Source organism: Akebia trifoliata, chromosome 3, assembly GCF_017979445.1.
Source record: "Akebia trifoliata isolate Shusen 1 chromosome 3, ASM1797944v1, whole genome shotgun sequence".
NCBI classification, from domain to species: domain Eukaryota; kingdom Viridiplantae; phylum Streptophyta; class Magnoliopsida; order Ranunculales; family Lardizabalaceae; genus Akebia; species Akebia trifoliata.
In genome coordinates this window covers 56,431,065-56,445,805 of record NC_141377.1, presented here as the reverse complement: position 1 = coordinate 56,445,805, position 14,741 = coordinate 56,431,065, and the positions used below count along the sequence as shown (strand labels likewise).

Genomic DNA, 14,741 nt, shown 5'->3' with positions numbered 1-14,741 from the left:
AACGGTGCCTTCGTAATAAGATAACATTTTTATCCATTGTTTTAAAACTTGAACCAATCAACTGATCAAAGACAATAAGGAATTCTCTTTACTACCTAAGCTCCCTAAGTCCATCAAAGGTCCTTTTTGACAAAACTGACTTGTTTCATGTTAGAGCTTGGTTATTGTAAGGTTCTAAAAATTCATTTTTGAAAAAAAATAAAAAATTTGATCCATCCAACTCGACTAATTGGGTAGAAAACTTGACTAACCTAATGAATTATTGAAGTAGATCTTCTCTTTCCACTTATCCTTCCTTAATTTGGTAAATATTTGACTTAAGGTTCCCTCTTATAAACTAAATTGAGTTTGCTTATGCCGTATAGCATTCTCTTTGGATTTAAGTGGATTTAAAGGGTTAGAAGAAGAAAGAAAAAATGAGTAAAAAAAAGAGGGGAGATGAGGAAAGACAATAAAGTAAACCAAGTATTATTGAAAAAGTAGAGAAGAGGAGAGGCAATATATCTCAAGTTTTCATGAGACTTTGTACGCCGCTTTCTCGCACTCTGTAGTATGTCATCAACACGTGATATTGTTATATGGTAGATACCCAAGAATCGAAGAAATTGATAATTGATCGAGATTTGTGTTGAACACGATGTCCTTAAGACAATTTTGTTCCCGTAATTTGGTGCCCACGGATCTATGAACAATTATCTCTCAGGATACAACGATCACATGTGCAAAAGTAACACTTCAATCTACACGTCTAGCGAACCGAACGTTAAGTTTGTACTCTCAAGGAATACAGATAAGAAATTCAGAATGCAAACAAAACAAGAGATAAGAGAAAAAAAAATGAATAATAAAACTAAAGTTGAAATGACCTATTTAAAGAAAAGGAAGAGACATGTTGTTTCTTAAAATATAAAAGGTTTCTAGATAACCTTTCTGGACGAACCCATGAGACGTATTTTTTGGACCAATGATTTAAATTCTTCTTTGAGCCTATGAGCCCCTTACGCGTGTGTAGGCTTACCCAAGTCTTTCTCTCATATTCATTTAAGTGATATAAGAAATTCTATATAAGAACTAAACAAATTTTTTATTCCTATCCGATGTAGAGCTAAAGAGTTTCACTAATAAACTCAATAGTTCTTCAAACCACATATTAACTAATCATGGTTTATAGGGTTGTTTATAACTAATTTCCTATTTACCCAAAAGGGATTTTCGACAACTTAATAAATGAAACTATTTTCTCAAAGAGAATAATAAGTTTCCAAATGGTCCCGCCTCAAAGTGGGGTACCCACTTAAATCATATCTCAAAGAGACCCACTTGATCACAAAATTCTGCAAATTTTTCCAATGGATACTTTCAAACAAGATGTATTATCTAGTTTATTATAAATGCATTGTATGTTATAATACTTGCATCTCCAAATAATTTATCAATATGAACATCTCAAGTTAATATTTTTTTTTTAAATGATGTTCTAGTCATTCGAGGTATCCCAATAAGCACCAATACCCTATAAATGGAAGTTCAAACACATTTCTTCCATTGAGTCATGATAATCTGACACCCCCCTTTGCCATACACCCCATCACAAAACAGGTAGATCATTGGCCTCAAGATACACAAGAAAAATAATTATGATTTTGCTTATCACGAGGCAAATGATCTACGATTCTGTGATAGGGGCTTATGTTAGAAAATCATTATTCTTCTTCCATTACCTCTTTTTGCTCATCCCACTTCTACTTTCTATCGCTAGGGGAGGAGCCAAGATTTTTCCCATGTGGGAGCAACCAAGAGTAGAAAAAAATTTGTGAGAATGATTGAGAGTGAAAACAAAAATTGTGGGGGGGATAGTCGACAGATTTTTTTTATCCACCACTAAAATCTATCGCAATTATCACTAATTTATAGACTTTGAAAATTATTGTGGGGGCAAGTGCCTCCACTGTAAATCCACCCATCTTGGCAATCAGTAAAACTTCTCCCTGTACAAAGTAGATTGGGAGTAAGGTAGTTAATCAAACTCCAGATGCATAGGATCCATAATATTAAAAATGAAAATAAATAAATAAATAAATAAAGTGCCTGGTCGAATCACTTTTCCCTTAAAGAAAGTGAAGACGATAGCACTCGAATCCTCTACACACGCAATTATTAGATGCTTCCGCTCGCTAATGCAAAGCAACATGAAACATCGCGCAAAACTTTAGCTCTTGTTTCAAACAAGGTGGGTCAAATTATATCTCCCCAAGAACACAAGAATTTCTAAACCATTCATCCTAAACCGTAGATCTTTAAGGTTACTTGCAACGGTTATAATCTGTTATTAGGTGACCAATAGCTGTTTCTTTTTTCTATCCTATGCAAATCTTTTTGCTCACCTTCTTCATTCTGTCGACTTTATACCATTAAAAGCATATTTTAAATGGTGATTTACGGAAAAAAAAAAAAAAAACGAAGCTTAATGCCACTCTTTTGATGTCTTGTATCATATTTCTTGGGCCCATTGTTTGTGGAACCTACTCACAAAAATTTTAAAAACATTGAAAATTTATAGCCATTAGATTTGAGTTCCCCATCTGATCATATATCACAGTTCGAAACAGGCATGAAACATGTTCAAATCTAATGACTAAAAGGTGCATCCATCAAGCCATCGACGGGATACCTAAAAAGCATGTGATTGGCATTTTCAAGGGGAAGGGAGTGATATCAAGCGTTTGGTACAATTGAGGATATCAAAATTCCTATTATTGGGTTTTAAGGATTTAGATAGATTGGCTATTTAGTGGAAGCTGTTGCCTTCTGCTTTTGTCCCACATGGTTTCGATGGGAGGGCCTTGGAACAAACTAAGAGTGTTGTTGATTTGGTCGTTTCATTTCAAAAGTGCTCCCAAGCAAAAGTCGCTTGGGTCCCATCCCCCTGGGCCCATGCAATGCCCACAAATCACACGCATCGGATAAGTGATGGTGTGCCCTCAAGGGTGGCCCCTTGGAATTATTGCTCATATTGGGTATGAACTCACAACCTATGGACTTTCACCGCTTATCAGTTTGAAATTGCTATTGTGGAAAAAAATATTAATTTTTTAGGCAGCCATTTGTCAGTAAATTGTTAAGAGATTTTAGTTTTTATTATCTAACAAAAACTAGACTTGTTACACTCCATTGAAATCAACACCCTATAAGAATTTTAGCTTTAATTCTTTTATTTATTTTGTCTTCTAAAAAATAAAACTTCATTCTTTGGATTCATAGATAACCTAAACAATTATTACTCATGCAGTTGTGACAAATGACAATTACCTAATTTTGATCAAAGCCATTCTACACGGATTTCCTGCAACACTGCGCTGATGTGGTGGTGTGCACAGAACCATATATGCTTAACTCGTATCTCAAGGAAAGCATATATGATTCGTGTACCCTACCACATCAGCGCATTTTTGTACGCAGTGCTGTGGGAAGTTAGTTTAGCATTTTCTTTTAATAACTTTAGGAACCATAACAGCAATTCACTTGTTCGGTTGTCCAGACAGATTATTGAGGCATGGTTCCAGTGTTCTTCCAAAATGGCACATTTTTTTGGGTATTTCACAGGATGCATGCAAAAGTTCCAACTTTATAAAACCCGAATCCCCAAACTAGAAGGCAATCAAATTATTAGGCTTCTGTCGTAATTCAAATTCACATTTTAGTTGCACTGTTTCTAAAACAATTTTAAATTAGATTATCATTCATATAGATATATAGATCATATTACACCAACAACAACAATAAAATTAATTTACGACTTACCAAGCAAGAGAGCTGGTGATGAACATAATGCTTAAGCCGATCCTCAAGAGCAATTGAACCTTCACCGCTAAATGTTGTATCCCAGTTTCCTCTTTCACCCGAAATAATAAGATTATCTCATTCATGATGCAGACGTGCTGTTGCTTCCACCAACCCAATACTGTTTGACAGCAACCAGTATCTTTTCTGGCACTAGTGGTCCATCTTCATGGTCCTGCATTTTCGTTTCCCATCTCATGCCGTTGACAATCTTCCTCACCTTGTTCAGGACATCAACACCATCTCGGAATATTACTGCCCCTTCGGGACGCAAGATTCTGTCCATCTCCAGGAGAATATCTTCCACCTTACACCTGTTCATTTATTTGATTAGAAACAAATATAGCCAACAAACAGAGAAGAACCAAACAGAAGGATTGGATTGCTCCAAATGCATTTTCTAGGCTTATGGTCTATCCCAGATATTGCCCTTCTCAATACTTCAATTTAAAGTGCAACTGACATATCCATGCCCATGTCACCGTTGTACACTTGGAGTATCTGAGTAACATTGTCTTGGAGCTTGTAAGAGTATTATGAGATACATTGAACTAATGTGTATTAAGATACATCAAATCATCTTCTCTGAAGGTTAGGATGAAAATTAAGATAGAATATGAGCTGATTAAATTAGGTGTCTTTAGGTATAATTTGTTTTTCTTTATTCTCTATATAAATCCTATTAAGGTTCAATGTAATGCAATCCATTTATCAATAGAATCATAATCTTTACAAAGCTAAATAAGCCCATAATAAGTAATTCATGATTTCTTTTCCACATTCAACAAGAGAAAGAAAAGGCTTACTTGTCCTTGTACAAGCTAAAAACACCACTAGCATGAATGAGGTCGTATGTTCTTGGGTAGGTTGAGAAGGCTTCACACCTGAAACAAGATTAACAGATTTTAATGAGAATCCGAAAAATGGAAATATTTTCATTGATCCATCAAGCAATGCCTAGTGCCAACCCCATATAGTCGAATGAGGCTCTTTTGATTGATCCTCGAGCATCTTGGATTGGAAGCAGTAACATAACTAGGAGTTGACTATCATTTCTAACACCTTAACTAAATATTTCAAAGTAATCCCCAATTCTCCACACAATAATTTAAGAGAATTTCTCTCATTTTTTTTTTGGTTAGGATTTCTAGTTTTGGGGCTTCAAATTTGATATGAGGCAATCATAATTGTAAACAACAAATGAAATTATTTGAACAAGTGTTATAATGTTTTGTAATGTTGAGACTACAATTTGAGCCAAGCCAAACCTTTGTAACGTTTGAAGAGTGTGTTTTAATCTTTAATTGGGGTGTGATAAATAATTTAAGAAATTGGGGGTGTAATAAGAAAAGGTCAGGGTGCCAATAACAGCTCTCCAATTTAAAGGATGCTAAAAGAACCTCATCAGAATGCAATATCAATAGTCAGATTGAAATACGTGCTACAAAATGACTTTAATTTGGCTAGAGGAACATACCAGTCATGATATATGCCTATCAAACCTCTCTCATAAATAACACCCAACTTGCTTTTCTCAGCAATAGTGGGCACAACATTCATCACCCATGATTTTGGTGATTCAAGCGCTGCTGCAAAACCTCCAAGGCCTGCATTCATATCCATCATGTTTCGATACCTCCCCGAGCCAATTAATTTATTGATCCTTTTATAAGAATTTACATGCTTTTTCCAGAGTTTATTGTCCTCTTGATAAGATTCCACTGTGACCCCTGGAACAAATCCCTTGGCTATTCTGGGTGGGACTGCCAAAAGCCTAGCTGGAAACTTCTTCAACTCTCCTCCAGCAACTTCATTAGGATTGCCAACCTTCGGGTAAGGGGTTACACATGTATCCATTTTCTTGTACCTAAAAATAAGAAGAAGAAAAAAATTAGGAGAGCAAAATAGAAGAAAGAGAAGGAAGAAAAAGTAGAAACAAATAAAGAAAACGAAAAAATGAGATGTTAGGATTTTTCCCCAAACTGCTGCCCATATAAAGAAAGAATCTAACCATAAACCTTGCTAACTCAGGAATCTCACAACCATTTAGCCAGCAGCGAAAACCAAAAGTTTGGGCCTTTCTGAATATTCCAGTCATCTGTCTAACACTTTTTCAAACCACTATGATTACTAGATAACAATGTTCCCAATGAAATCCATGGCCAGTTCAAAGTAACTTGGTGGGACTCATAGCTTTCATCAACGAATTTGTTAATTTGCTGAACATGTAAATTAATGTATTTAGCATATCAGTGCAACTTGTATGACACCATTCAGCATATTCATCAAATCTACAACTTCTCTTCAGCATCAAATCAATACACCGGATTAATTTTAAAGCAAAATACCAAAACATGTGTTTAGTGATCATGTACAAGACTGTTGTGAGACGTCTAGTATTTTTTTTTTTTTGAAAAGTATAATATATTGATCAGAGAGGAAAGACAAGAAACAAAGAGGCCGAGAGAGGCAAGGCAGTATCAAAAGGGACCTTTCCCTCTCGCTCCGAGACTCGGCCCAAAAGGTCAGGTTACTTGACTGGGCCCACGCGGGGTTTGGGGTCAGTGCCCCCGAGGTGAATTTTTTTGGGTATATATTGTATTTTCGAGTAGAATTTCTTGATGTTTTTGCTCTATGAGGTCCCTTGCGGCTGTGGACAGAGAGTCTGTAATCTTTATCGTAGATAGTGGATTTTCCTCCCTCTCCTCCGTGAACGTAGGCAATTTGCCGAACCACGTAAATTTTATGTGTTCGTTTTATTATTTTATCTTTACACTCGTTACACTTCCGCGCAACAAAGACCTTTCCCATATTTGTGGTGAAAGTGAACAATGCACCAATTATATGGAGAGCAAAAGCAACAGATTCTTCATAAATAATGGAAATGTGTATAAAACTTACCAGACATCATCAAAGTCTTTGCGCTCACAAAAATTAGCAGATCTCTTGCTGCAGGATTCGGGGTTCACTTTTTTTCTCCAAATGGCCATATCCCCCTTTTCATACTTCTTCTCCCAGCAGAGACGCTCTGCCAACTGTTCGATCTCATTTTGCTCCTTCTGGAGTTCCTCTTTAGATCGCTTCCAGGTCTTGTAATAAGTCTTCCAATTAATGGGAGGTCCAGACAGGATCCAGTACCCACCAGGTCTGAGAACTCTGTCTACTTCCATCATATACATCCCATCTGCAAACAGAAGAGGTTCAAGTAAGAAAACTAGATCTACTTCCCCCAGGTACTAAAGAAGTTGTACTAATAAAATCAGAAAAATCTTGTAATGTTCTTGCAATGTTTTCGTGCAGAACTGTTTTTTTTTTTTTTTTTTAACATTTTCTGTGATATAGAAAAAAATATCAAATATCTTGCACAAATAATATTTTACATACTTATCAAAAAAAAGAAAAAAAACAATAATTAAATGCTAAAAAATAATTATCTCAAAAATATTAAAGATATTATGACAGAATTTGCTTTATCCTAAACACACCAGTTTATATCCATACAATAAATTAAACAGACTCATCACTAAAATCCAGTGCTACATTGGCACTTCCAATTTCCAAGTTTTTGTCATGTTGGCATGCCTAGGAACATGCCATCATAGTGCCATGACACATAGAACAAGAAAGATTTGCATATTTTTATAGAACAAGAAATATATTTTTTTTCATAGTAAACATGCCATTGAAAATCCAAATCAGTAACATCAACACAACAATCAGATGCCACATTGGTGGAACATGCTTTCTAGATAAACATATTTTCGGCCAATTAGGCTTATGGATTTTGAACCATCCCTCGTTGGACCTTCACACCTAAAATAGACTGATTCATGATTTCTAGACACATTTTTGGTGTATCAAACCACCGGGTTCTTATTCAGAGTCTTTGGGTTCAATATAGTGGTGCCATATTGCATTTTGATAGCCATATTTCCATTCATGAGGGAAACATCTTTGTAGATCCTCCTAATTGCTCCAATAAAGACCCCATTTGGATGATTATTCGGATCCTAATTGTTCCAATAAAGACCCTATCTGGATGACTATTCAAACCATAATTCAGCTATATAGATGACCATAATCCTAAAGATTTGGGGTCTGCTAAACAAAACTTGTTCCTCCATTCCACTTAGTCCAAAGCCAAGTCATGATCATAAATGACCAAGCAATTTAATTCATTTTGGACGGCCTGAAATAAATTGAAAAGAATCTCAAAGGAAGGCATACTTGTAGGATGTTTAGGGTCACCTGATCAAGCTAATTTTTGGTCAATGTCTTCTTTTCCATGCGGTCTTATTGATCCAATTGCTCAGATCAGTACAACTATGCATGTAAGGACCGTATACTACTATAAATATGGTGGAACTAACCTTGCCCACTTTATTTTTCTAAAATGAATTAATGTCAAGAGTATAAATATTGTACTCCAGAAAGTTGGGTAATTACACACCTCCAAAAGTTCCCTCCATGTGGCATAAGTTATTAGAGTAATATCTATGAGATCTGGGGCACCAATTTGTACAGTCATACCACCATATTGGATTTTATGGATGTTTTCATAATAGACCCTTTGAACACTTTGGCACTTAGCTCCCGTGCCAAGTGTCAAGGTAACACTGCTAAGATCTTATACATTGCATTCACTATTTTTACTGGTGAAAAAGGCATTACATGCCCTTTCAATTTTCATATGGTCCACAAGTGGTACATACCATTTGATGTCCATGGTATTAAACACCGGGAGCACTGAGCCATATCGAAGGCTCTTGATGGATATGGAAGATGAATAGATCCAAGCACACCAATAACAGCAGGCACTCCTCGCTCCAAAGCAAATTGTACCTGTGCTTCGTGATTATCCCGTGGTGCAAACGACATAGCCAATACATTTCTCTTCAACAGGTAGGCACCCCAACTTGCAACCTACATCAGGATTATAGTTGTCAGTCCAAAAACCATGCAAATGCACTGACGCAATCCAAACCAAAAAGTTGCCCATGAATTACCAATCCAAAATAAAATAAAAAGATGCACATGAGTTTTGTTGTTACTGCATAAATATGATGACATGAACATCGGTACGTCCCACTATTAGATGGGTCCTAAATGATACCCTGAATCAGAAAGTCAAAAACATAACCATGAAAGTAGATGGTCAAAAGTAAAACGGCAAATTATGTAAAGAAAGGATTAGATTGGATGGTTAAGACCATCTTCTGGTTCTCTAATGACAGGGGGTCTCTAGGTAGGACCCATTAAATAGTGGATCTTGAACCTGCCTTTGCACCATATTTACAACTAACAATTGTGTGCACATCACCACCAATACACACAAGTATGGTTTCCTCAAAATAAGAAACAATTGGAGCATCTTTTTTTACTTTCCAAAGCCTTCACTAGTGTCAAGTTTTGAAGTCTGTGTTCTCAAATCAGACCGGACCCAACTAACCAGTTCAAATCAATGACTCAGTCTGGGAGAAATTGATCCAGAATTTAAACAAAAAACTGGTAAATCATTAAAACTGTTCAAACCAACTTATTAAACAAGAACAATGTTCAACCCAAGAAGTTAAAACCTCATACCAGTACATTTTATCTTTATTTTAAAATTTTATGATGTCATGATTTCACACTAGAAAAGGGTTGACCTGGCCCAGACCCCAGACACTCGGTTGGTTTGATTCACAATTCAGTTTTCAAAAATACTTTCCTTGGACTAGCTCTAAGGCCTCCACACTCCAATCAACTTGAAAGACTATGGCCAAACATGGAAAGAAGGGCAAGGTCAAAAATAGAAGGCAGGTTCAAATGAATTGAAAGAAGACGAATTTTAAGCTATCATTGGAAGCAAAAGAATTTGATTCTAGATTTTCAATGAAGAACAAAGTTAAAATGCAATCAATAGACGACATACTCCGCAACCCGTATCCAGAGCAGTTCTAACAGTGCCATCTGCAATTGGAATCACTGATGCAAGTTCATCAATATATGCATCTGCTCCTTGAGGAAACATCGTCCCTCCACCTGGAAATTTGAAGACATTACCCTGAAACTGTACCCAATTTTGGACAGCCTTCTCAACCGTCAGACTCTTATAAGGAACATTTGCATAGTGTACATAGTCACGGCTCTTCGGCCAAGAAAATGGAGTCTTGTACCCTTTAGGTGCTGGAATAAGACAATAAAACTTTTCATCATCAGCAGGACAATGTCTTTCTCTGTAGATCATATTTTCTCTTTCGAACTTCATTGCTCGGTCCTGGTCCTGGCAAGGAGTATAATCAGTGTATTGATCATCACATGGCTTGAAGACTTTAGCTTTTGGTTCCGATGGATTAACAATCCCATTGTCATCATTGTGATGTGTCTCGAAATTCAAATTGGACAAGATACTGCAGTCCGTTTGTTTGGTGATCTCCAAGGCTATACTATCTCCCTTTCCAAAACCACTCTTCTGCCATGCCCCCAATACATAGAAGAAACAGCAGAGACCGATCACAACGAATATAGACACTGAGCTCCGAGTTCTACTGCCTGACGAGTTCAATTTTGAGCCCATGATATGCTTCTTGTTATATATGCTTGGAGCAGTTTTCAGATCCTGCAATTAGCAAGAAAATTAGAAGGTAATAGACAAAACAGATCACTAATAGAGATAGGTTCAAGCAAAGAAAGATGCATCTTATCTTGGGAAAAAAGACAGCATTGACTAATGTTATTAGCATATATTAGTAAACAGAAAGGTATAAAAGTGTTGGAGCGGGTGCAAGCACATTATAAGTTAATGAACAATGGAGACTAAAGAAATAAAGCACAGAAGGGCTATGGATACAATGTAAATCAATCAAAGGACATAAATGAACTTTTATTTTCTCATCAATGAAAGAATTGAGGATAAGAGGTAAGCTTATACGGGTTTACTTCTAAAATATTTTTCACCCCAAATAAATCCTCAGGTTGTAATCATGTGAGAACTTTGTGATGTAGAATCTAGACCGTGAAATCCACACTGAATTTCTTGTTATAACTGCGGGGAGAAAAATACAACCACAATAGAGGGGATAGATTCTAACATAAAGGTTTTTGAATGTACATCAATAGGATATCTGTAGCAGAGTGCATCAAGCTGTGGCCTATACTAGGAAGATAGAGAAGAGACTAGTGTTTTTTGGAGGAAATACAAAAAAATTTAAAGAGCACGAGGGATAAAAGCCATCCAACTTATAATGAGGTTTCTCAGACTTCTATTTTGGTGGCCCATTAAGCCTATGAGACCATCCCAATCTTCTCTAAGAGTTTTCCTTGTGGCTTTTCTTGAAAAGGAAGTTATAAGTCAATAATATAAAGATTCTAATAAGAGTAAATTTGTTTTGGAAAACCTCTGTTTTAGAAGGATTATAATCGTTGATGGTTGGATTCTATTCTAAGAGGATCTAGGCCCTCTACTCCTATATATAAAATGTAAAAATCGGATCCCCAATTATGCACATATTTTCCCTGGAAAATCAAGAGGTATTCTCAAGAATTTAGAAGCAAGAAAAGGCCTCAAAGGTTTTTCTCTAGAAATCGGCATAGAGAAAAGGAGTTCATTGAGAATCCAAATTCCATCGCTTAGGCTATTACCGATCCATAGAAAGAAGAACAAGAAGGAGAAGGTGAGTCTAGAAGTAAAGGTTATTCACCAAAAGGTGGTTGTTATAATCTTATTCAAGTTGGATTCATGGCAATGACATCATTTCCAGGTATGTAATGATTCACTCTAATTAGTTGATACTTGATAGATAATATGTTTGTTAATGGTAAGCAATCCAATTGATCCTGGATTCATTCATGTTTAAGTTTAACGACTAATTCCTCTAAAAGTTGTTCAAGTGTAGTAATGGCCATGTGAGCATGATGACTGAATAATAGAAAATATGTGTACATCTTTTTTTTTAGCATTATTACGCAGACACTAAATCTTCTCAATATTCAACTGAGTACCAAATTATTTCCCGAGTAACTCCCTTATCAAAACTGATTAACTAAAAAGAACTCATTGCAATGACTTTCACCGCAAATATAACAAGCACAATTTTGGATGTATCAAGATCTGAAACCTGAGATAAGCATGTCTGTGTACCATGTTTGTTGAAGACAGAATAGGATAAACAAATAAAAAAGTAAACCAAGTCAAGCCAAGCCTATCAGCTCCTCAGGAAGGGTAGGTCAAGTGTTCGAAACCCAACAAAGCAATGAATTCCTTGAGGCCACCCTCCAAGGTCCGGTTGACCCTCAACTCAACCAGTTGCATGTAGGACTTTCCGAGGGGGTGGTGCGTGTGACCGTTGATTAGTCTCAACCAAAGGATGGGGATACCCATGACAAGCAAGCAAAAAAAAAAAAGGCAACTTTGACATTCGGGCTTGGTGCAATCTTTAAGAGCACTAATAATATACAATTTAACAAGTTTATGGTGGCATTCTAATTTTTCCTAAATCTCCAATTTTAAAATGTCTCCCCTTTTCCCACCAAACCTATCATCATTCATTGTTTCAAAACTATACACCAGACCCCATTCTTTATGCATTGATCAGAAACACTACCTTTAGCATTAAGCGAAAATACAGAAGTTGTGATACTTTCTTTTGTTTTATTCTGTATTGGGTAACTAATTAGGTATCAAGCCCTCCTAATAAAACTTCCAACACGGAGCACCATCAAAATGAGCTACAAGATTATTTACCACAAAATAATAAAATAGGTCCACATCTCAAAAACCTACAAATCTATTCGTCAAACTCCAATTAAAGTTATGGGTATCAAAATTCAACACACACCGTCCAACATCACATGTTGCCTCAATATAGCATCCAGCGTGTGTTTCTCGAGATAAGCATAAATAATAATGTAAAATTCCAATTAAAGTCATATATGGTCATGAGCTAAGACTCCATTAACTCAGAGATAAGCATCCATTTTGTCGCCAAAATCAATAATTAAATCCAAAGAACAAGATCTCATACCTTGGCTGAACCATAGATCCAAGGTCAATAATTTGAGTACAAAATAAATTTGAATTTAAAATTTTGAATATCTGTCGATAGAATCCGTAGATACTCCATAGTAACTTGATTGGTGGAGTTTGCTTGGCACCATAACAAGATGTAAGTTAGCTCTCTATACGGATCTCGAGGAGTGTGACACTAAGAATTCGCCAAAAATGAAAGAAGGAAAAAACTCAACTTCTTATCCTTTAATGACAAACAAATCTAGCAGACAAAGATGCAAATAAAGCAAAACAAATCAAACAGCCATGCATAGAGATAAAAACAAAGAAATCTCATAAAGATCTGAAGATTTCAGCAAAATAAAACAACATTAATCATCAAAAGTCTACTAGAATTATTTCGATAGAATTAGAAAGTTATGTGGATCGAAACAGATCGATCGAATGCTCACCTGCGCAAAGAGAAAGAGCTCTCTTTTAAGACGAAAAGCCTCCGATTTCTAGGGTTTTGGTTCTTAGTTTCTTAATCTCTCCATCTCTCTTCAAGGCTCAGCGCGAGTGCGAGTGCGCGTGACAGTGAGAGCTTTTAATGATGTCGTTGCGACTTGAGAGCAGTGGAATAGTCTACTCTCTACAGTTTACTTTATCGTTTTGGTGAGAACGAGGGGAAGTAATTATCTGTGAACACTTTGGTGTCCAACTACTGACAATGATCGGGTCCTGAAATACAGAATTCCTACAGATTGGTTTGTATAGTTTATTGTCCAATCTCATCCGTTCATTTCACATTCGTTGTTTAACGATGTTGTATACTATTGACTTTTCTCGTGAGTGTCGGTGTCGGAACCAACTGTTTTGGCGTTAACCATACTTTTGGAACTCGGACGAGTCAACTCGATAATACATAGATTCAGTTAAAACTTTTACCGAGTTTTCAAAGAAAACGTGGCAAAAGATTGTAAGGATCGTTAACAGTTACCACCAAATTGTCATTATTGCACGTGCAATAATAAAAATGGTATTTTAGAAACACCCCTGTTAAATTGGTGATATTAGGTTTACCACTTGCAAAATGAAGATTACATTTACCCCCTTGACTGTAAGTCAAAGTTACTTTCTTTTGATAATTTAACCGTAAAATTTTGATTTTCCAAAATTTTATTTTAGTAACTTTCAAGTTTTTGAAGACGACGACAACAACAACAAATATTGTAAGGATGTAAATCAATAAACCTAATTTTGCTTCTTGTAAGGAGGTAAATCAAATATCACCAATTCAATAGGGTATTTTTAAAATACTCTAATAAAAGCTTATCTCGAAGATTTAGAGTCAATTAGATGAATCATGTGTGAGAAGTAAAGACTTATCCAAAAAATTTAGGGCCTATTAGATGAATCATGTACGTCCCTTCTACGTTGTCCAAAAGCCTTTCAATATTATATATGAACATTGGAAATATCTCTGTCATGTTAAATCTAAAGGTTGGTTTGTCTAGTTTCCATCTTCATCCTATCTCCTCTTGCATTTTTGTTATTAATGAGCTACGTGGCCATTTTAAAATAATCACATGAAATTGCAATTTAAATTCCTTCGTTTCATACAATGTTTCAAAAATCGAGCCAAATAGACGATCCGCCAGAAATTTTAAGATAATCGATTCAATTGATTAAAATTGTTCTTAAATTTAACATCATTGGTTTTTTTTTGACCAATGGTCTGATCGTTTGATTAATCAACTTTTCAAAAAAAAAAAAATCTAAAAATTTGTGATAAGTTTCCAATGAGAATACTTTCCAATAAACAAAGTTTCCAATGAAAGTATGTAAATTAAGGTTTTGGTCAAAAATAAAATAGAGAAATGATTGCAAGGAAAGACATACATTCATAAATTCAGGTCTTCATGAAATAATC

General features: G+C 35.8%; 1 protein-coding gene across 2 annotated transcripts; it reads right to left on the bottom strand.

Moving 5' to 3' along the window:
• Positions 1 to 3,605: 3,605 nt before the first annotated feature.
• LOC147408216 (putative methyltransferase PMT14) lies at positions 3,606 to 13,544 on the bottom strand. 2 transcript variants are annotated; one of them, XM_086437118.1, is made up of 7 exons: positions 13,282 to 13,544; positions 9,755 to 10,441; positions 8,553 to 8,763; positions 6,742 to 7,024; positions 5,318 to 5,707; positions 4,647 to 4,724; positions 3,606 to 4,154 (listed from the first exon to the last, which is right to left on the bottom strand). In XM_086437118.1, exons 2-7 carry the CDS (start codon positions 10,397 to 10,399, stop codon positions 3,923 to 3,925), a joined length of 1,839 nt encoding a protein of 612 aa, XP_086293244.1. In that variant the 5' UTR covers positions 10,400 to 10,441; positions 13,282 to 13,544; the 3' UTR covers positions 3,606 to 3,922. The 2 variants fall into 2 exon arrangements, with proteins under 2 accessions (XP_086293244.1, XP_086293245.1); XM_086437119.1 differs by lacking the exon at positions 13,282 to 13,544 and adding an exon at positions 12,846 to 12,976.
• Positions 13,545 to 14,741: the final 1,197 nt, after the last annotated feature.